Source organism: Ruditapes philippinarum, unplaced genomic scaffold (genome assembly GCF_026571515.1).
Source record: "Ruditapes philippinarum isolate M1 unplaced genomic scaffold, ASM2657151v2 ctg2184_1_1_1_1, whole genome shotgun sequence".
NCBI classification, from domain to species: domain Eukaryota; kingdom Metazoa; phylum Mollusca; class Bivalvia; order Venerida; family Veneridae; genus Ruditapes; species Ruditapes philippinarum.
Genome location: NW_026860819.1, coordinates 147,253 through 169,403, shown reverse-complemented (window position 1 = coordinate 169,403; position 22,151 = coordinate 147,253). Strand labels below are relative to the sequence as shown.

At 31.6% G+C, this 22,151-nt stretch overlaps 1 protein-coding gene across 1 annotated transcript; it reads left to right on the top strand.

The window, feature by feature from the left end:
* The first annotated feature begins 24 nt into the window (after window positions 1-24).
* On the top strand, window positions 25-13,372 carry LOC132713483 (phospholipase A2 group XV-like). Its single transcript, XM_060696105.1, has 7 exons — window positions 25-183; window positions 5,431-5,587; window positions 6,499-6,617; window positions 8,250-8,348; window positions 9,264-9,491; window positions 10,652-10,843; window positions 11,246-13,372. The coding sequence occupies exons 1-7, from the start codon at window positions 93-95 to the stop codon at window positions 11,614-11,616; spliced, it is 1,257 nt and encodes a 418-aa protein (XP_060552088.1). The 5' UTR covers window positions 25-92; the 3' UTR covers window positions 11,617-13,372.
* The last annotated feature ends 8,779 nt before the right edge of the window (window positions 13,373-22,151 follow it).

Genomic DNA, 22,151 nt, shown 5'->3' with positions numbered 1-22,151 from the left:
TGCGCTCGGAAACAAGTTTTAATCTTTATTCGGCTTCTTCGCAATTTATCCAAGCTAAGATATCGGATTTAGGACGACGTAGGACTTCAAAAATGGGAGAAAGAGGATTTCTGTTTCTTTTTGCGACTTTTTATACATTCTTCATTGTCAGCGCTAAGCCAGATCTTAACCCGGTGGTTTTGAGTATGCTTATTTTACTATGTTATTTCCAGTTTTTTAAACTCCGTGTTAAAAATGAGGTGAACACGAATTTCATTGTAAAATTACTCAACTTCACCCGTCATTGACATCTGTCTCATCGTTAAATTTGGTTTGATTTATTTTCCATCAATCCATGTGGAATTGACCATCAAGAGGTTATAGGGAATTGAAGCCCCCGAATGGTTATGTTACTAATATTAATTATTTAACAGCCAAATTTTACTATCGAAATAGCCATACTGTAGTACAATACAGTAACTAGGTTTTATGTGATATCTAAATTGAATCGGTAGTCAGACTATTCTCTCCCTTACCAGTTCCTCCCCTGACGTTTCCTCCCTGACGGTTCTCTCCCTATTTTGGGAGAGAACTGTCTGCATATTTGCAAATTAGAAGACAGTTCCTCCCCATTCTTATTTTTATAATTACATTATTATTAAAGTATTTAGATGATAAATAAATGGGTAAGTTTATTATCAATTGATATAAATTAGAAAAAAAAGAAGATTTTATTGAAGTGTTAATTTAGATGTTAAATAAATGGGTAGGTTTATTACTTTATTATCAATTGATATAAATTGAATTAGAAAAACTTTTTTTTAACATATAACAATAACTGATCAATGATGATATTAGTTAATTATTCTGATTTTTTAATTAGATGTAATGTATACTTTTTAATGTGTTTAGTCATTAAAAATAATTAATGAATAATTTACTTGATTAGGATAATCATAAGATATTATTAATTTTTTTTAACAAATAAAAATGAAATTTATAGACAAAAAATGATTAATAAATATTAATTGCGAAACTTTTGTATAATGAAAAAAGGATTTCAATACACACATTTCTGCAGTGATAATTGAGGTGTTTATTAATTCATTACTCAAGAATCAAGGTGTTAATTAGATTAAAATAGCTGTGAAAAGGTGTTGATGAATAAGTATTATATTTGTTATTTGGTATTATATATTGTTTCAAGTTAATGACTACATGTTTTTAAATCAATTTCGTAAAAAAGTAAATGTGGAATGTGTTTGCATACCAGTTGTTGTTTATTTATTTTCTAGAACATACTTGTTTCCACCTTATTCACTATTTAACAAATGAATGAACATCACAAGCTAGACCTTAATATAATTACAGGTGTATATCAATCACTGTCCAATGATCTATATCTCTCACAATAAAGGTGTTGATAGGATTAAAATACTGAAAAAAGGTGTTAAATTTACAAACACTTTTCAGCTGATAAACATAAAACATAAAATGCAGTTAATATCAAACACATTCTTTTAATAATCTTCATTAAGAAATATTATTAGATTAAGTTAAAACTAAATTGATAACTTATAAAAATAAAATTGGGGGAGAACTGTCTGCATATTTCAAATTTGGGAGAGAACCGTCAGGGGAGGAAATGGTTAGGGAGAGAACCGTCAGGGGGAGGAACTGGTAAGGGAGAGAATAGTCTGTCATTCGATTGAATCCATCATAGAAGAACATAAATTATTTAAAATCGAGTATCGGGGTTACTAATTACATTTTGGGAAAAGTGTATCGTGAAACAGGAACCTACTTGCTGTTATTGACTCCTGCCTATTTATTCAGTATTTTATGAATAAGTTGAGTATAAATGTAATTATTTTGACCGTAATTTATCAAAAATAGTACAGTATACGTAAATCAATCAAAATTAGGCCCATTCCGGGAAAAGTGCTTTCGCGAAACTTCGTATCTGGATTTATGGTAATCGGCAAGGGAATTTGAATGTAATTTTGAATGGAAACCATAATGAGACAGGAAACCAGAAAAACTGATTCCAAGCATGCTTGGATAAATAATAGTGCTGGTAACTGGCAGGTACTGATCAAAGTACTCAAAGTATTATAGGACATGGAATCAAAATAACCTCTGATGAAGGGCAATCAAACTTATTTTAAGTTATTACCCATAATATGCTGTACTTCCAGCAAAACTTTTCAAAACCATCATCACTTTGACGTTACTCATGTTACCATAATGCTCGCTTTGCTAGCAGGCTCATTAATAAGCAAAACATGTTTTTCTAATTTGTGTCGGGTTTGATTCCTGGATGGTGCAGGTCACTTTCGTTGTGTTTGATCATAAAATCTTTTCTACGGTCATTCGCACTGTACCTCTGCTATGGCATGTACAGAAGTTTCAGTTCCTTGCAGAAGTGAAGGCAACTAGTCCTGGTAAACTGCTTGACAGCCTGCCCAAGAAGAACTGTACTTTGGTAAATTCAATGTGGCTAACTGCTTTGATCCAGAGTTAAAACTACTGACACCAAGTGACCAACACTTGGTGTGAATTAGATGATTAGTATTGATTCGCTTCACTTTAAAATACAATAATCATACAAATATCTTAAAATAAATTCTCAGTTCAAAGATGATGTGTCTCATTTTATTAATTATCATGACATTGACAAAAATCATTTACTTTCAAGAATATCTATGTAAAAACCTGACACTAAATTGGTGCTATTCAGTGATTAGATAATAAACATAATTGTGTAAGCAGCATAATTATGTCTGTTAAATGTTTGGTGCTACATGTAGGTAAGATTACAATTGTATTTTGTGTGATTTTTTAGAGGATGACCTCTTTTTATACATGTATGCCCGAAAGAATTTCGGGCATATTATGTTATACCCCCTGGTGTCTGTCCGTCCGTCAGTACGTCAGTCCGCACTCACAGGAGGGTAATTATGTGGCTAGAGGGACAATAGGTAACTGTTCTTTCTCTTTGATGTCATTCATTCCGTAATGCTTTTATGTGGCTATTTTCTTTTGTGTGGCTAAAAAGAACAATAGAGTAGCCACATAATTACTGTCCTGTGAGAACGTCCGTCCGTCCGTCTGTCCGTGTGCCGTTAGCAATTTGGTTTCCAGAAATAAAATAAGTTCCATTTGGCCCACAATATTCAAACTTCATAGGATGATTGTCCATATTGGGTAGAAGATCCCTATTGATTTTAGGGTCACATGGTCAAAGGTCAAGGTCACTATCACCTTAAAACTGGAAACAGTTTCCGGAGCATAACTTTAGTTCCATTTGGCCCACAGTGTTCAAACTTCATAGGATGATTGTCCATATTGGATAGAAGACCCCTATTGATTTTGGGGTCACAAGGTCAAAGGTCAAGGTCATTATTACTTTAAAACTGAAAACAGTTTCCGGAGCATTACTTAAGTTGCATGTGGCCCACAATATTCAAACTTCATAGGATGATTGTCCATATTGGGTAGAAGACCCCTATTGATTTTGGTGTCACAAGGTCAAAGGTCAAGGTCACTATTACCTTAAAACTGAAAACAAAACAGTTTCCGGAACATAACTTAAGTTCCATTTGGCCCAGAATATTCAAACTTCATAGGATGATTGTCCATATTGGGTAGAAGACCCCTATTGATTTTGGGGTCACAATGTCAAAGGTCAAGGTCACTATTACCTTAAAACTGAAAACAGTTTCTAGAGCATAACTTAAGGTCTATTTTGCCCACAATATTCAAACTTCATAGGATGATTTTCCATATTGGGAAGAATACCCCTATTGATTTTGGGGTCACAAGGTCAAAGATCAAGGTCACTATTACCTCAAACACTATTACTTCAAAAGGTCAAGGTCACTATTACCTTAAAACTGAAAAAGTTTCCAGAGCATAACTTAAGTTCCATTTGGCCCACAATATTCAAACTTTATAGGAGGATTGCCATTTGAAGGAGGTAATACTTTATCTAATTTATGTAATGCCTTACAAATGCTTCATCCTTACAAAAAAAAAACACTTTCGGGCATAATTATAATGCTCAGCCTAGTGGTGCTCTTGTTAGCTCACCTGTCACAAAGTGACAGGGTGAGCTTTTGTGATCACTTTTCGTCCGGCGTCCGTCCGGCGTCCAACCGTAAACTTTTACTTTAAATGACATCTCCTCATTAACCACTAAGCCAATTTCATCCAAACTTCACAGGAATGTTCCTTTGGTGGTCACCTTTAAAAATTGTTCAAAGAATTTAATTCCATGCAGAACTCTGGTTGCCATGGCAACCGACAGAAAAAACTTTAAATATCTTCTTTTAAAAAACCCAAAGAGCTAGAGATTAGATATTTGGCATGAAACATCTTCTAGTGAGTGTCTACCAAGTTTGTTCAAATAAAAGACCTGGGGTCAAAATTGGCCCTGCCCCAGGGGGTCATTGATTTTCCCTATATGCATATAGTAAAAACTTAAAAAATCTTCTTTTAAAGAACCCAAAGAGCTAGAGCTAAGATATTTAGCATGAAACATTTTGTAATGAGTGTCTACCAAGTTTGTTCAAATAAAAGCCCTGGGGTCAAAATTGGCCCCTCCCCAGGGGGTCATTGATTTTCCCTATATGCATATAGTAAAAACTTTAAAAAATCTTCTTACAAAGAACTCAAAGAGCTAGAGCTAAATTATTTAGCATGAAACATGTTCTAATGGGTGTCTACCAAGTTTGTTCAAATAAAAGCCCTGGGGTCAAAATTGGCCCCGCCCCGGGGGTCATTGATTTTCCTTATATGTGTATAGCAAAAACTAAAAAAAAAAACAAATAGCTAGAGTTTAGATATTAAGCATGAAACATCTTCTAGTGAGTGTCTACAAAGTTTGTTCAAATAAAAGCCCTGGGATCAAAATTTGCCCCGCCCTGGGGGTCATTGATTTTCCTTATATGTGTTTAGCAAAATCTTAAAATCTTCTTTGAAATAACCCAAATAGCTAGAGTTTAGATATTAAGCATGAAACATCTTCTAGTGAGTGTCTACAAAGTTTGTTCAAATAAAAGCCCTGGGGTCAAAACTGGCCCGCCCCAGGGGTGTCATTGTTTTTAACTATATGTGTATAGTAAAAATTTATAAAATCTTCTTTTAAAAAACCCAATGAGCTAGAGCTTAGATGTTTAGCATGAAACATCTTATGGGTGTCTACCAAGTTTGTTCAAATAAAAGCCCTTGGGTTAAAATTGGCCATTGTTTTTCATTATATGTGTGTATTAAAAACTTAACATCATGAAACATCTTCTAATGGGTGCCTTCCAAGCTTGTTCAAATAAAAACCCTGGGGTTTAAACTGGCCCTGCTCCGGGGGCCTATATACAGGTGAGCGACCTCAGGGCCATCATGGCCCTCTTGTTTTTATTGATACCTGAGGTTATTTTCTTCTTCTTTTTTCAGTTCCTGGAGATGGGGGGAGTCAATTTAAAGCAAAGTTAAACAAGACAACTACAGTAGCAAGCTATTGTATCAAGAAGACAAATTATTATTATGACTTGTGGCTTAACTTGGAACAACTTGTACCATTTCTTATTGACTGTTTTGTTGATAATATGAGGTAAGTCAGTGAAGATTAAAATATTACTGATCAGTGATTCAAATTATGCTGGCCTATGTGTAAAGTTAAAAATGATACCTTATATCTGTACTAAAAAGATATGGGCAATAATTTGCATAAATGCTATTTTGAATGCTATCATATTAGTTGGTGCTCAGTTTGAATTTGCATTATTTGAATGAATTAATTTGTGTAATTTTAGTGTGACAGACTGAATTTTTCTAAAATATGGTAGATAAGGTAGAACCTCTGACCATCTGTAATAGAAAGATTTCCGTGTAATAAGAGATTCTTTTTAATCTGAGGGAAGAAATCATATTTATGAGAAACAGGATGTAAAAGTTATATTTAACAAGATAGCTACCTGGTCATTCAAGAACTCAATAATAATGAAGAATGAAGGGAGCGGTAGCCTAGTGGTTAAGGTGTATGCCTCTCAAGCCATGGATCCATACATGTATCTTTTCGATGATCAAGTGGGAGATTTTTCTTCAAAAAGAGGGAGATTTTAGAATTTGCAATAAACGAAGAAGAAAGTTCTGACATCAAAAATAGGGAGATTTCTTAAATTTGTGAAAATACCCCTTATTTTAAGAAAAATCTTTGAAAACATGGCTGCAAAAAGTAGGAGTCTTCCGCTAAAAGTGGGAGAGTTCACATGTATGTGGATCATTGGTTGAGCCCTAATTGGGTCATGACCATGTTTCTTTATATGACACCAGCTCTGGTTGGTTTCAGGAAGTGGACTCAAAATTGATTAATATAAGGTGTAAGAACTTGTTTCGCAGTCAAGCTCATAAATGTTTAATGAAGACGAAAACACATTGATTTGCTCAAAAGCATTAAAGTTTGTGCAATAAGGAAACTGACAATAGATTTTTGAAAATATTGATATCTTTGTTTGTAAATAGGCTGGAGTATGACAATGTTACAAGAAAGACCCACAATTCACCTGGGGTAGACATAAAGATTCCTGGCTTTGGTGGGACTGACACAGTTGAATTCCTAGATCACTCCGAAATCTCCCTAAGTAAGTAAAAATGAAATCTTCCAGAGTAAGTACAGAATAAAAAGTAAATACAACAGATCTGTGTTTATAATAAGATATAATTAAAATACTAGGCAGGTCAATTTATTCAAATTAATGGGACGGAAATAATTATCGTGTATATTATCTTAAGAAAAGGTAGTTGTGAACTGTTAAGGAAATTTACATTGCACCAGGAAAACTGACATGTTTATATTTTGTAAATACAATCAATTTACATGTTTGAGTGTTAACTTCCTTGCTTTTGTTCTAGTTGTACTGAATGAACTAACATGATTAGTGTATCAATATTTACTTTTATATTTTCTTGATTTCACAGCAAGTTCTTTAATTGAATGTTTACTTCTACAATTTGAAAACAGTTATTATTGGATTGTATGATTTGTATTATTAATGTGGTTGACATGAATTGTGATTGTAATTCTTTTATCTATGACAGTCTGATTTAATTTTTCAGCTTTGCAATTATATACAAGTATTATATACAAAATGTGCAATATAAAATTCAATTAACTAGAGAATATAGATCTGTACATGAATCATTAATTTATTTAGCAAGACCTTGAATTTTCAGAACTTCTGTAGAATTATGACCCGGCTTGATGCTGTTGTTTGCTAAAATATGATAATTATAGCATTGTAGTTTCTAGATATGGTAATTTGATATTAAAACTGTTTAAGTTAAAAGTATACAAAAGTCAAATACAGAAAAGTTGTCAGGTTTAAGTGGCCAATCATGTTGCTTTTGGTTTATAGTGCCCATCTACAATGATAACTAACATCTTGTAACAGGAAATTATTTACACATTACATGTGTATGAACCACTGATAAAGAGATAGTAAATGACTGTAGAATTTGAAATAGGAAGTTTTTATGACGTACATTATTTACAAAATTAAACAATTTTAAAGTGTTTGATTTATAAAATAAGTAGAAAAATCAGTTTTAAGTTTTTGATTTAGAAGCTGAAATGTTACCCTGTATGTCTGTTGTGTGTACATGTATGCATTATCTTTGTCATTTATTTATGGATTTTGACAGTTTTATTCTAGGAACTCTTACCATCTTTAGACTTTACCTCAAAATAAGAAGTCAAAGGTCACTTGCCCCTTACTGTTGCGGCTTTAAATCCCAGTGACAAAGCTATCCAGTTAGCTTCGGGATGTTGCTGGTTCTTAGCTTCAACTCTGGTAAAGCTTGTGCCTGCAATAGAACACAGAGGTCTTCCCCAACAGTAAAGCTTAGCTATTAAGTCACCATAATTATGACCTTTAATGTGCCTTAATAACTTAAAACACACTCCAGAATGGAATCGTAAAATAATTTTGCACAAGTAATTATTACAGAAAGATAATTTTATCATATACTTTGATAAGAAGCTAGGAAATAAATTTTAAGGTGACAGTGTATACAGTATTCATTATTGTGTCCCAAACAATATAGATTTGAAGGGGTTATTGAACATGTGGAATATTGTGTATTTAAAGCTTTGATTCAAATGTTTATCATGTCAAAGTATATCAACATGTATAATTATCTTGCTATAGAATGTATGTATATCCCAATTTTGTTACATTTCATTGTATATTAATTATTTTATAAATTTATTTCAGCAACCTATTTCCATAACATTGTGAAGGCAATGGTTAGTTGGGGCTATGATAGGAATACAACCTTGAGAGGTGCACCATATGACTTTAGAAAAGCTCCAAGTAAGTATAGTTTCTGTAACATGTGACTGATTTATATAAAATGGGTCTGACTGGTTTTGATTATATTCCATGTCTCCTGACAGTATGACATTTCCTGGATACCTGCTCACTTTTAATATTCACTCCTAGTATTTAGAATTAAAGCATAAATGTTTTATTTAAAAGAGTACAATGTTAAAATTTTTACTTTCATTGATGATATTAGTTGAGGAAGATATCCAGATTTAAAATAGCCATTACATGGGTGGGTTCCTTCAGGATAGATATTCTGATCAGAACTGCAAACACATGTCAGATATTTCTTCTTGCATATTCTACCATATTCTATCATATGTTAAATTCTTAAAGTCAATAAAACAATTTTTCATGGAAATGAATGTCATTTCATCTGAAATACAATGTATTAGTTTCTTACAAAAATGTATGAATTCATAATGTCATTCATTACATCGAAATGTTGTCATCCTAGACATGCAGTTTCATTCTTAATTATGCCGAAATAACATCATTTCACGCAGTTCATTTATAAAATGACATCATTGTATAGCATATGACTCATCTGGCACCCCCATGCCAAATGAAATTTCTAGCATGGGTAAAAGTAAGGTAAACGCCAGTTTGATATGCTTGAAAATTAAAGACATTATGGTGGTTCAAACTTTTTGTCAGCTGTTCAGATATAATGTGCAGAAAGGAATCAAAGGGGAGTATTCTGGAGCTGTTCTTTAATCAGTTAACCTGGGAAATTATATTATCATTATAGTATCATTATAACTAAAGTTTCAACCCCATAGGGAAATAAAAATTCAAGTTAAAATGTTGTTTTTTATTAATAAAACAAAACCAACAAATTACATATATTCAGTAACAAGGTAGGTCACTGATTTTAAGAAATTTGAATTTTATATTTTATAGATGAACTTCATGAATTCCTGGATAATTTGAAGTCATTGATTGAGGAGACATACTATAAGAACAACAACAAGAAGGTGGTTCTTCTAGGTCACAGTATGGGTAACCCAGTCACCTTGTATCTATTAAACCACATGACCAAAGCATGGAAGAGTAAATTCATCAAAAGTTTTATTTCCTTGGCTGGAGTTTGGGGTGGTGCTGCCAAACCTATAAGACTTATGATATCAGGTAAGAACCAGGTTAAGTCTTAGAATTGGTCCTTGTTCATAGAAATAGAGGAGGTCCTACCTTCACTTAAAACATTATTGGTTTACAGAATATTACTGTAAAATCATTATTATTCGTGGGGTTCGAATTTTCGTGGTTTTCGTGGGTAGGTCAATCCACGAATTTAACATCCGACAAAATTTTATCCCAACAAACACTTCTTGCCATGTCTCTATTCTATATATTACAAACATGCATCGGTGCTTTCCGCCAATTTTTGTGTAATGAATGCCCAGAGGCAAGGATTAAATTTATTGACACGTAAAGGTATGGACATGCGGTAAGTAAAATGAGCGGCGATTATGTGTAAGATTACTTTGCATTAGGTTATTTATTTAAATTTTTTTACAAGAAATTGAAAATCCACGAATTTAAGAACCAACGAAAATGCCCGTTTTGATAAAACCACGAAATTTCATGCCCACGAATATCAGTGAATTTGCAGTATACTGAGGTAAAACATTATTGGTTTACAGATTATTGAGGTAAAACATTATTGGTTTACAGATTATTATGGTAAAACATTATTGGTTTACAGATTATTGGGGTAAAACATTATTGGTTTACAGTAATTATGGTAAAACATTATTGGTTTACAGATTATTATGGTAAAACATTATTGGTTTACAGATTATTGGGGTAAAACATTATTGGTTTACAGATTATTGAGGTAAAACATTATTGGTTTACAGATTATTGGGGTAAAACATTATTGGTTTACAGATTATTGGGGTAAAACATTATTGGTTTACAGATTATTGGGGTAAAACATTATTGGTTTACAGATTATTATGGTAAAACATTATTGGTTTACAGATTATTGAGGTAAAACATTATTGGTTTACAGATTATTATGGTAAAACATTATTGTTTTACAGATTATTGGGGTAAAACATTATTGGTTTACAGATTATTGTGGTAAAACATTATTGTTTTACAGATTATTAGATAACTGTGGCCATGTATCAGAATATGTAAAGATAGTTCTAAATATAAGTTGCATTTATGTAGAAGACATTAAGCTTAGTAAGAAGATTTTGAAAGCACAGATTAAGATCATTAAAGTTAAGATGCTTAATTAAGTAGGCTGTTAAACATTTGTATGTATTTTAATTATTAAGGTGACAATCTAAATGTTCCAATTGTGAAGTCGATTGCTGTACGACGTGAGCAGAGAAGCATGCCAAGTACCGCTTGGTTGATGCCATCAGATCAGTTCTGGGGACCAGACGAGGTGCTTGTAGTCGCTCCCACCAGGAATTATACTGTGAAAGATTACAAACAGCTCTTCAAGGACATTGACTATGAAACTGGTAGGATTGTAATTTTTACTATCTGTAAACATTGAAAAAGAAATATCCTTATAAAACTGATGATTATTTCTATGTTATTGCAGTTTAAAGCTCTGGCAAATCTAAACATCTTACAACCTGACTATGTACTATTGGCTACCTTCCATATGCTATCATATGTCCATTTCATTAATAAGTCAATGGTATATTTTTATTAGGCAAAAATGGGATTTTTCCTTTGACCTTTACAACTTATAACCTTGCTCTGTACTGTTGGCTACCAGTACTTGATCAGTACATTAAATACTTTAATATTTAAAAACGGAACAAGTTATTTATTTTTGTGTTGATAAAAATGTTAATGTTATATCTCTAATAAGGTTGAAATTTTATAAATGAAACTATTAATACATGTTTATGTAGGTTATATGATGTGGGAAGACACGCATAAACTAATTAATCCACTGACCGCCCCTGGTGTAGAAATGCATTGCCTACATGGTGTTAACGTCACTACTCCCGGAGTATTTGTATACACCAATAAAACATGGCAGCAGAGTTACCCGAAAACAATACCGGACAACGGAGACGGAACTGTCAACATGCGAAGCCTTCTCGGGTGTCTACGATTTGCTAAAGGCCAGTCTCAACCAGTCTATCATAAAACTTTCGACAAAGCTGAACATATGCAAATTTTAAATCGTAAAGATGTGATACAGGAGTTAGAAAAAATATTGCTACCATCTGAGCCATTTATAAACAAACATTCCGGCTTTAAAGATAGTTTGAATTAATTCTTGTTCTTTTTCTCTCAAACTTACGTGATAAGATTTATTAATAAACTTGTATTATAAGGAATTATCTCCACAATGCAATTAAATTGATATTTTTTTTCTACAAAATTGTTTGGAAAATTGTTTTTAATGACACATAATTCCTTATAGATATTTTTTTTTTGAAATTTAAGTTTATATTCTTATGTGTATACTGTAAACGTACAATGTAGGTTAAAAAACATTCTCTTGATTAGATTGTTTTGATTTTTTAAGCAGGACCATTGTCTTCCAGAATAGATCTGCCATTATTTATTTTTTCTATATGCCAAGTTTTCAGCTCAACACTGTAACATGATTGTAATTGTGTTATATTTATGGCATTTATCATGTTCTCAGTTAATGTAGGTCATTTTGTAGCTACAATTACTTACAGGGACTTAACACAGTGTTGGGATAGAGTAAAAAGTAATTCTAGAAAAAACATATATACTGTATATATAATATATAGACAAGGGGTTGAACACATCAAATGGTCCAAATGGCACTAGTCCAGTATAAGTCCAAATTGCAAAGTCATTCTTACGTAAATCATATAAAGCTGTATATCAAATTGCAGCTAAATGACATCACTAGACGTTGACAATAACATTATTGTCCACTTTTAAACTGTTTGCCAGTGGTTAGTTGTTTCTTTGAACGTGTTTTATTGATTTATTGTGGGTTGTTTCACTGGCATCATTTGGAACTGTGTTTTTAAACGTAGAAAATCAATTGAGGTTGAGTTGCGGGGTTGAGTTCGACCTAGCAAAAATACGATATTTCATCCGAAATGACTTTTTGTTGTTCAAAAACGCTGGGTCGAGTCCCAGTGCAATCATTTGCTGGAGTGGTTAATAACATACACGTTAATGATACAGTATGAGAAAATATCACAATATTTAATGTTCATGCTCAAAATTATTTTTCGTTCCAACACAGACTTTGTTACTTGATGTAAGGACGTTTTTTTTGAGTGGTGCACATAGCCAGCTACTTAAGTTATGGTACATGCTGAATATTGTTCTAGATGTAGTTCAATATCATCTTCCTTGTTTAATTGTTTGAAAAAAAAACAACAACAGAGCATGCTTTAATACATGTAGTGTGCACAATAATACATCACCAGACATTGGCAAACTAATACATGCAATGTGTGACCAATAAAAATAAATCAACAAGTAATTTAAGAAGAGGAAAAAATCTGTACATTCACCTTGTTTCCATATTCTTAGGTTTGGAAAGAGCTGAAATAAAAAGTGTTTCTGTTATTGCATATTTAATATATGTTATCTGACAAATATATATATTAAATTTTTGTATTAAAGCAGCATGCCTCCAGATTCATGCTAATTTTCATGAAATTTTGAAAATGTATTTAAATATATAATATTATGAAGTACCCTAAAGGAAGCAATTTACACATTATTGATGGCACTTGAAACCTACGTTAATTACCAAAAAGATGTCAAAATTTGCAAAAATAACCCTTACTGCGTTAGTAACACAGTAGAAATATAGTTATAAATTCTGAAAATTCAGTCATTAATCGCATATAACATGTAAATCTTGAATCTTTTTACTTTTCTAAAATCTTAGTGGATTTTTTCTCAACATTGTTTTTATTGAAATAGTTTGGCTTACCTGGAGACATATAGCTTTAAGATTTTCATTTTTTCTATCATATAAATATCCAATAATGTACATTAACTTCATATGTAATAAATGTTTAACTTAACATTATCTTACTGGTAAATTATTTGTATGTTGACTGAGTTAAGATAAAGTTACTTTGATCTGGACAAGAGGTTATTAAATTATTTGGTTTGAGGATGTTACTAGAGAATGTTAATCTGTTGCTTTGCTTTCTTTGGCAAAAATATCATGATGTGTAAAAACATGAATCATTCCAGTGGCGATATTTTGTGGCATTTAACAATTTTTGTTGCTTGTATTTTAAGGGGAGGGGCATTGGTTTCATGGTTACTTCAGGGGAAAGGCATTGGCTTGATAGTTTTTTAAGAGGTTGGTACATTGGCTTAGTGGTTAATACATCTGCATTATAATACAGTGAATGCGGGTTCAAGCAATATGATTTAAATGTAACATTTTACAAAGTTCGAAATCCAATATAGAAAGCTCATCTACAGAATTGTGCGTGTTAATTACTGTAAGTTTAATTAAGGTAGTACACAGTTTTGAAAATATGCATAATCTATTATGTTTGCAATATTTTGGCTGATTCTGTTTTTTTTTTTAACCAGGTTTTCCGAAGGAAAAAACTGGTTATTAGATTGAGGTATGTCGGCGGGCGGATGGGCGGGCGGGCGGGCGGGCGTAAACAATTTCTTCTGTGCGCAACTCCTCCTACATTTCTCAACGGATTTTGACCAAACTTTCACAGAAGCTTTGTCATCAAGTGCCCTGGCGCATATTGTCGGGGTTTTGCCATTGGATAATATTTGACCTAATTACGGCCCTTTGTTGTTTTTCCTTATATAGAATATATAGTGAACAATTTCTTCTGTGCGCAACTCCTCCTACATTTATCAACAGATTTTGACCAAACTTTTACAGAAGCTTTGTCATCAAGTGCCCTGGCACATATTATCGGGGTTTTGCGATTGGATAATATTTGACCTAATTATGGCCCTTTGTTTTTTTTCCTTATATAGAATGTATAGTGAACAATTTCTGCTGTGCGCAACTCCTCCTACATTTCTCAACGGATTTTGACCAAACTTTCACAGAAGCTTTGTCATCAAGTGCTCTGGCACATATTGTCCGGGTTTTGCGATTGGATAATATTTGACCTAATTATGGCCCTTTGTTTTTTTTCCTTATAAAGAATATATAGTGAACAATTTCTTCTGTGCGCGACTCCTCTTACATTTTTCAACGGATTTTGACCAAACTTTCTCAGAAGCTTTGTTATCAAGTGCCCTGGAACATATTATCGGGGTTTTGTGATTGGATAATATTTGACCTAATTATGACCCTTTGTTTTTTTTCCTTATACAGAATATATAGTGAACAATTTCTACAGTGCGCAACTTCTCCTACATTTCTCAACAGATTTTGATCAAACTTTCACAGAAGCTTTGTTATCAAGTGCCCTGGCGCATATTGTCGGGGTTTTGTGATTTGATAATATTTGACCTAATTATGCCCCTTTTTTTTTCCTCAATATATAATGATCAAATTCTTCTGTGCTGAACTAGTCCTACATTTCTCAACAGATTTTGTTCAAACTTTCACAGAAGCCATATCATCAAGTGCCCTGGCGCATATTGTAGAGGTTTTGTGATTTGATAATTTTTGACCTAATTACTGCCCTTTGTTTTTTTTTCCTTATACAGAATATATTTTTTCCTTATACAGAATATATAGTGAACACTTCTTCTGTGGCAATTCCTCCTACATTATTCATGTTTTACATTGCACATAGTTACATTGTTTATTGCTTGTATTTGTATTTCAAATACAACATATTTATCTACAATGGAGATAATTGAAAACCTGGTTTCGTGGCATTGCCATGTTTCTTGTTTTTTTTTTTTTTAAATAAAATGCAAGAATGAGGTCTGATGTCAAAGCTTATATTATGTCTCAACTTATTATTAATGTGCTTAATATTAATGTATCGATAAAATCATTAACTGAGGTATGCAATTGCTGTGAAAGTGTTCAAAGTTTAGAAGTAAACTTAATCTATACATTTTCTATCATTTTAATATTAGTTCATTACAATCTCATATTTATGTAACTGAAAGGAACATTATGCCTCAGAAGTTAATAAATATTTCATTCTTCAGAAAGGAAAAACATGAATTTTATAACTTTTAAATAATGGTTTTAGCTAATGTTAGATGCTTATCACCTGAAAAAAGTAGCACTGAATTTGAAATTGTGTGTCATCAAGAAGAAAAATGTAAACAAAGTTGTATTTTGACTTCCATACAAATCACTTTAATACACAGTGTACTAACATCCAACAGGCAACGGAAGTAAAACTATAGTTAAGGTTTTGGTTGATGATCAAAGCTTTTGAGAAATAAAAATAAAGGCGTTTCTGTGGTAAAGCAGGCCTTCAAGTTGGTCCTATCAACCAAAAAAGTCCCAGAAATTGAGAAAATTTTAACTTGTTCTTTTGAGTTTGCTCTTGCATTGATTATTTTGTTGACATTGTAAGAAATGTACTAGATAAGATAATTGAAGAATTCTCAGGCATGAATTGCATTGTAGTTGCACATTCTAAGGACAAAATCATTTCCACTTAAGGATGGTAGTAAAATCCTTTTTATCTTATACACTTAGACATAGTTGATTAATAAAAAAAGAATATTTTCCTTTTGGAAATATGTGAACAATTGTCATAGAGCAATTTATTTTCTGGAAATAATCTACCTCTGCTGTGAAAGACAAGTATTGGAAAATGTTCTTTCCTTGATTTTAAGGTTATTTACTAATGACACTTTTAAAACAAAAATTAAATGCTGCTTTTTAATACTCCTCATGAACAAAGTAACAAAATAAACTTGATCAAATATGTAAGAGATTTTTACTTATGGCTAAGTCATGTTATTTCAGGAATTAGTAATGGAAACTTTTTTTTATAATTATGGCTAAGGTCATCTTTTTTGTTTTGCACTTTAAGCTAAATCAATTATACATTTGTTTTGTTGTTTTCTTAATTTACTAAGTATTGTTGGTGCATTGAACATATGTTTCTGTTCAAAGAATCTCAAACATGATGTCTATTTGTACTATAAAATTTGTTTACTGCTATATGGAATAATAATGATTTGAGGGCATGATATGAAGATGTTGTTGGTAATTTGAAAGTAAGAATATACTGTCTTTTTCAACCCAAGCATTCTGTATGTTTATAGTACATGTAATTGTAAAAACCCATTACTTTGGAGCATGAAAACCATTTTCATGTCTTCTCTTATTTAATCTAAAAACTATAAAGTATGGATGTTTTATATTTGTACTTAGCTGATAAAATAGTTCATGTGTATATTGTACCCTTGTCTGGTTTGAATGTATGTTCTTTAAGTCCATGTGTAAGATTTGATAACTTTGAGCTTTCACATTTTATATATTTACCTATCCGATCTGAGAAGTTGTCACATGTATATATTATACTAAATATTTTTTCATCATATGTGTATTTATTCTAATATGTACGATTCATTTTTCTTATTCAGTCCATCTTAATAGCAGTCAAAAGTGCTTAACCATTTAACTAGTCAATGTTGATTATTATGATATTTCATCTTAGAGTAACATGCCTCCAACTAAATATTACATTTACATGGCAATATTATTTCAATAAGTAAAAGAAAACTGTATGTTTGATATACTTGATGTTATTTAATAAAGTTCAGAATCGGCACTGCCTAAAAATGTGTAAATAGTATACCTACCTGTTATCGAAATTCAGTCGCATAAAAAAATTGTGAAAAATGTATACATGTACATGAAAGAGTCTGTAATACATGTATATGGTAAACAATCTTTACAATTCAATTTTATAGCTTTGGACTTTATATTTATTGATTTTTATAGAAGTTTGGGAATTGTTTATGATTTGCTTGTTAGTCCCCTACCGGTTTAACCGGAGGGGACTTTAGGTTTACCCTCCGTCCGTCTGTCTGTCCGTCTGTCAGTCCGTCCGTCCGTTCACAAAACTGGATCCCGCAATAACGCAAAAAGTACTGAAAATATTTTTATGAAACTTGATATATGGATAATATTAAATTTGTTTACTGCTATATGGAATAATAATGATTCAAGGGCATGATATGAAGATGTTGTTGCTAATTTGAAAGTAAGAAATATACTGTCTTTTTTCAACCCAAGCATTCTGTATGTTTATAGTACATGTAATTGTAAAAAACCCATTACTTTGGAGCATGAAAACCATTTTCATGTCTTCTCTTATTTAATCTAAAAACTATAAAGTATGGATGTTTTATATTTGTACTTAGCTGATAAAATAGTTCATGTGTATATTGTACCCTTGTCTGGTTTGAATGTATGTTTCTTTAAGTCCATGTGTAAGATTTGATAACTTTGAGCTTTCACATTTTATATATTTACCTATCCGATCTGAGAAGTTGTCACATGTATATATTATACTAAATATTTTTTTCATCATATGTGTATTTATTCTAATATGTACGATTCATTTTTCTTATTCAGTCCATCTTAATAGCAGTCAAAAGTGCTTAACCATTTAACTAGTCAATGTTGATTATTATGATATTTCATCTTAGAGTAACATGCCTCCAACTAAATATTACATTTACATGGCAATATTATTTCAATAAGTAAAAGAAAACTGTAAGTTTGATATACTTGATGTTATTTAATAAAGTTCAGAATCGGCACTGCCTAAAAATGTGTAAATAGTATACCTACCTGTTATCAAAAGTCAGTCGCATAAAAAAATTATGAAAAATGTATACATGTACATGAAAGAGTCTGTAATACATGTATATGGTAAACAATCTTTACAATTCAATTTTATAGCTTTGGACTTTATATTTATTGATTTTTATAGAAGTTTGGGAATTGTTTATGATTTGCTTGTTTTGATATATTTTTCACAGCATCTGGAGGTATGGAACTTAAACATTATAATTCATAGTTTTCGTAGTGAGTCATAATAAATAGAAACCTTGTTTTACCTCAAGTTATAGTTCACAGATAAATTTTTAAGACAGGTTTATGTTCGTTAAGTGTTATGTCAGTGAATTGAAAATGAAAATTTTGATCAACAATCCAGTTGCAATTTGTTACTGTATAAACTTATTGTTTAATTAACTGATTTTTGTTGACTGGACAATTCGTAAAGTTAAAGCAGTTTATTTCACATTCCTTTTTTGGGGGCATAAAGACAATAAGATGTACATTTATTTACTACATTATTCAATATAATAATGGCACAAAAATTATTTCCTTTCTGAATAGCTTTCCTTAAACATATATGTTTGTCCAAATTATTGTCTATTGCACCTGTCTGAAGTGTTTGGATGTCTTTTTAATCATTTTTATGAAGAAGGAAAGTTTTTGTCTGTGTCTTGCTTATTTTATTGTAATTGCTTTTCAATGTTTAAAAGTCTCATCTGCTTATAAACTGTCATATGTCAGCTGAAATATCTATTCTCTAAATAAAAGCAAGTTTGGGGTTACTGGTAATGTTTGTTGTAACAATTCAATATATGAAGATCTTAAGTGGAAGACAATAAAGGAGATCAATTAAAATTTACTACAATTGAGCCGCGTCACAACAAAACCAACATAGTGCATTGCAACCAGCATGGATCCAGACCAGCCTGTGCATCCGCGCAGTCTGATCAGGATCCATGCTGTTTGCTTACAAACCCTATAACAAGTAGAGAAACTGATAGCGTTACAGAGGTAGGTAGAAAATGTTATATAACCTAAACATTTACATGTATAGAAAACATTTTTGTCACTGGGGAAAAAAGAAGAAGCATGCTTAATCAAATGGCTTTATATTCTGTATGTGTACTATATTTCTGTTCAAGGATTTTGTTTTTGGGACAATTGTATGATGATGTTATGTTTTTGATCAAATAAAATGACTGTATAATGATGATGATGTCTTTGTTATAATTGTTTTCTATGATACAGTGATATTTATGTTCACAATATCCAAGATATAGACATATAAATGTATATAGTATTTTATGCTTCAGATGAGGTTTTTGTGATGCCTCTTGTCTGGCGTTATCCTTCCATTGTTAACAATTTCACTTGAAATTTAAATCATTTGACTGATAGTGATGAAACTATACAGGCATGATCCTTGGTTGGTGGTTGGTCATCTATAAATTGCTCAAATAGTTTGTCAAATGAGATTGCCATCAGAGCTAAAAATAGAAAAACCTTCTGCTCAACCACTTAGCCGAATTTTTATGAAACTTTACAACAACAATTATTAGTCAATCTTTTACCGGATAGCTTCCTCACATGAAAGAATCCAAAGTCCTGTCCGGATTCGACCCTCAGTGATGAGGGGCAAATGGTTTGAAGGCAACAGCCTTAACCACTTGGCAACAGATGCCCCAATTAATGGTACACGTTCAGGTCATATTCTTTGTGAACATAACCGGAGAAAGGTAGACACAGATAATTGCTGAAAAATTGACCAAACATTAAATTTTTTCAAAAGTTTGAACCTAACAAACAAAATTAATAATGGCAAAATACAAATATTATATACAGGATAGATGATGCAAAACTGATTTACTGTACCCAAGAATTTTCAAGTTCACAAAAGGGCCATAATTTCAGGCTAAAAATCCATGCTTCATTTAGCAATACTGACTTTGAAAAGTGATCTTCAATTATGATCTTAAGGAAATGTTTAAGAGCAAATCTCTTATGTGGTTGATGAGATATGATGTTGTACAAGAAGTTGCACATAATACATGCTATGCCAACACTGATTTTGTTGCCTAGGTGAGTTAGCACAGTATTCTAAGAAGTCAAGCTAAAAAATAAAAAGAAAACAACACACAATGTTTCAGTTTCAATTTTATTCATTGCATAATAGTCTAATGTGTGGTTCTGTTGAGCCAAATATGAAATACCCTTAACAAGGACAAAATGGATAAATTTCTATATATCTAATGTTACCTTGGTAACAAAAATGTCTGATTAAAGTTTAGATTTTCAGTTAAAAATGTTTACTTCCGCATTTATGTTTCAAAAGTTTTATACTTTCAAATTTTTTTAAATAGTTCATAATCTTCATTTCTAGTTTTTAATTCCTTCTTCTTTTTTAATTTTTGTTATTTTGTTATCTACTAAATGCACAGTAATGTAAAATTTTAGCGTATATAAAGCAAATAGGACAGCCCTTTTCGTGGTATATATTAATGCTAATGTTATAACAGTAAAGATATCTAAAATCCTATAATACATACATTTGGATTATATTGTTGTATTTTTTGTTGCCATGGTAACATTTCTATAAAATGGCTCTATAACACAACAGTAAATCAAAGAATATATATAAAACATCTATTTATAAACACAAATTTCATAAACCTATTTATATACAAAACAATAACCCTCAAATAAACTTTTATTTCATCAGTAATATTGCACAATGTAGTTTCCATGGCTACCCAGAGACGTTTCTTGTTTAAATATTTTTCAATAAAAAATCTGTCTCCCTTTTGCCATAAAATTTATGAATTACCTACTTTTCCTTTACATAACTTCTTTCTGCAAATATTTACTTTTTTTTCATAATACTTTCTTGTAATGGAACAAACACAGAGAAAATATATTTGTGACAATATCTAAAGGTATTACAGAATACACCTGTATAACATGGGATGACATATTTCAGGCTGTAATTCTACAAACAGCCAATTTATCATGTAAACATATAAACATTGGATAACTTAATTTTCCAATAAAGACATATATGTTCTGTCTGAGACATGAATAAGTTAATACTATATAAACCAAGAACCGAAGTAACAAAAATATTGCCTTATATGAATTTTATTCTTAATTCCATTTAAAATCCGAAGTATATTGTACGTAATAATCAACCAATAAAGTTACTTGTAAATATTTTTTTAAAGTCCCTCAAGTTTCATATGAATATGATAAGCAAAGAAGTTACATCAAAAAACGGTACATTTGCGGTAAAACAATTCCAAAAGGTGGCGTTGGAAAAAAAAATTGTTATAATTAAATTAAAGGTGTAAAGCAATTTGTTGTTAAGGCGACAATTAGGACAAGAAACTTGACCAGATTTGAAATTATGTTCAAGCTAGGACCTAGAATGCTGTTTAGCGATAGTGATTTAGCTAGATACACTCTACCTTAGAAATAACGAGTTACAACAATGGTACATGTTAATATACTTGAAAAAATTATAAACCAAACCCATTTAAGGGCAAGAATTTTCAGCCACCTATATTATTATCATGAATGACAACATGATTTAACAGTTATCCGGCAAAGTCTTTTTTTAGAATTATTTAAGTACCTAAGTATCATAACAAAAATAAATGTCATAAGCAAGGCAAAATTTAGTCTCTAGCAAACGTCTTTCATTTATTTGGAAAATCGTACATCATTCTACAGTAAAAGTAGGTCTATCCTGACATGTACTGCCTGATGAAATCTTTATATACAACTGAAAATGACACACCTTTTTCTTCTTTATTATAAAAAAATGAAATTCGCTTTTTATCTTTATTGTAACCATAACATTCATATAAGGACGAAATCAGATATGAGCTGTGTCATGACAAAACCAACATAATGGTTTTGCGACCAGCATGGATCCAGACCAGCCTGCGCATCCGCGCAGTCTGATCAGGATCCATGCTGTTCGCTATCAGTTTCTCTACTAGTTATAGGGTTTGTTATAGGGCTGCGTTCATTGAATGCCGCCTTTCCTTGTCCATCATGTTTATCATATTGTAAGCAAACAGCATGGATCCTGATCAGAC

Excerpts from the sequence above, each read along its gene's own strand:
- LOC132713483 (XM_060696105.1), top strand. The coding sequence starts at position 93 with ATGGGAGAAAGAGGATTTCTGTTTCTTTTTGCGACTTTTTATACATTC. Across the intron at positions 6,618-8,249 it reads TCACTCCGAAATCTCCCTAA|CAACCTATTTCCATAACATT; the intron begins GTAAGTAAAAAT and ends AATTTATTTCAG. Across the intron at positions 9,492-10,651 it reads TATAAGACTTATGATATCAG|GTGACAATCTAAATGTTCCA; the intron begins GTAAGAACCAGG and ends TTAATTATTAAG.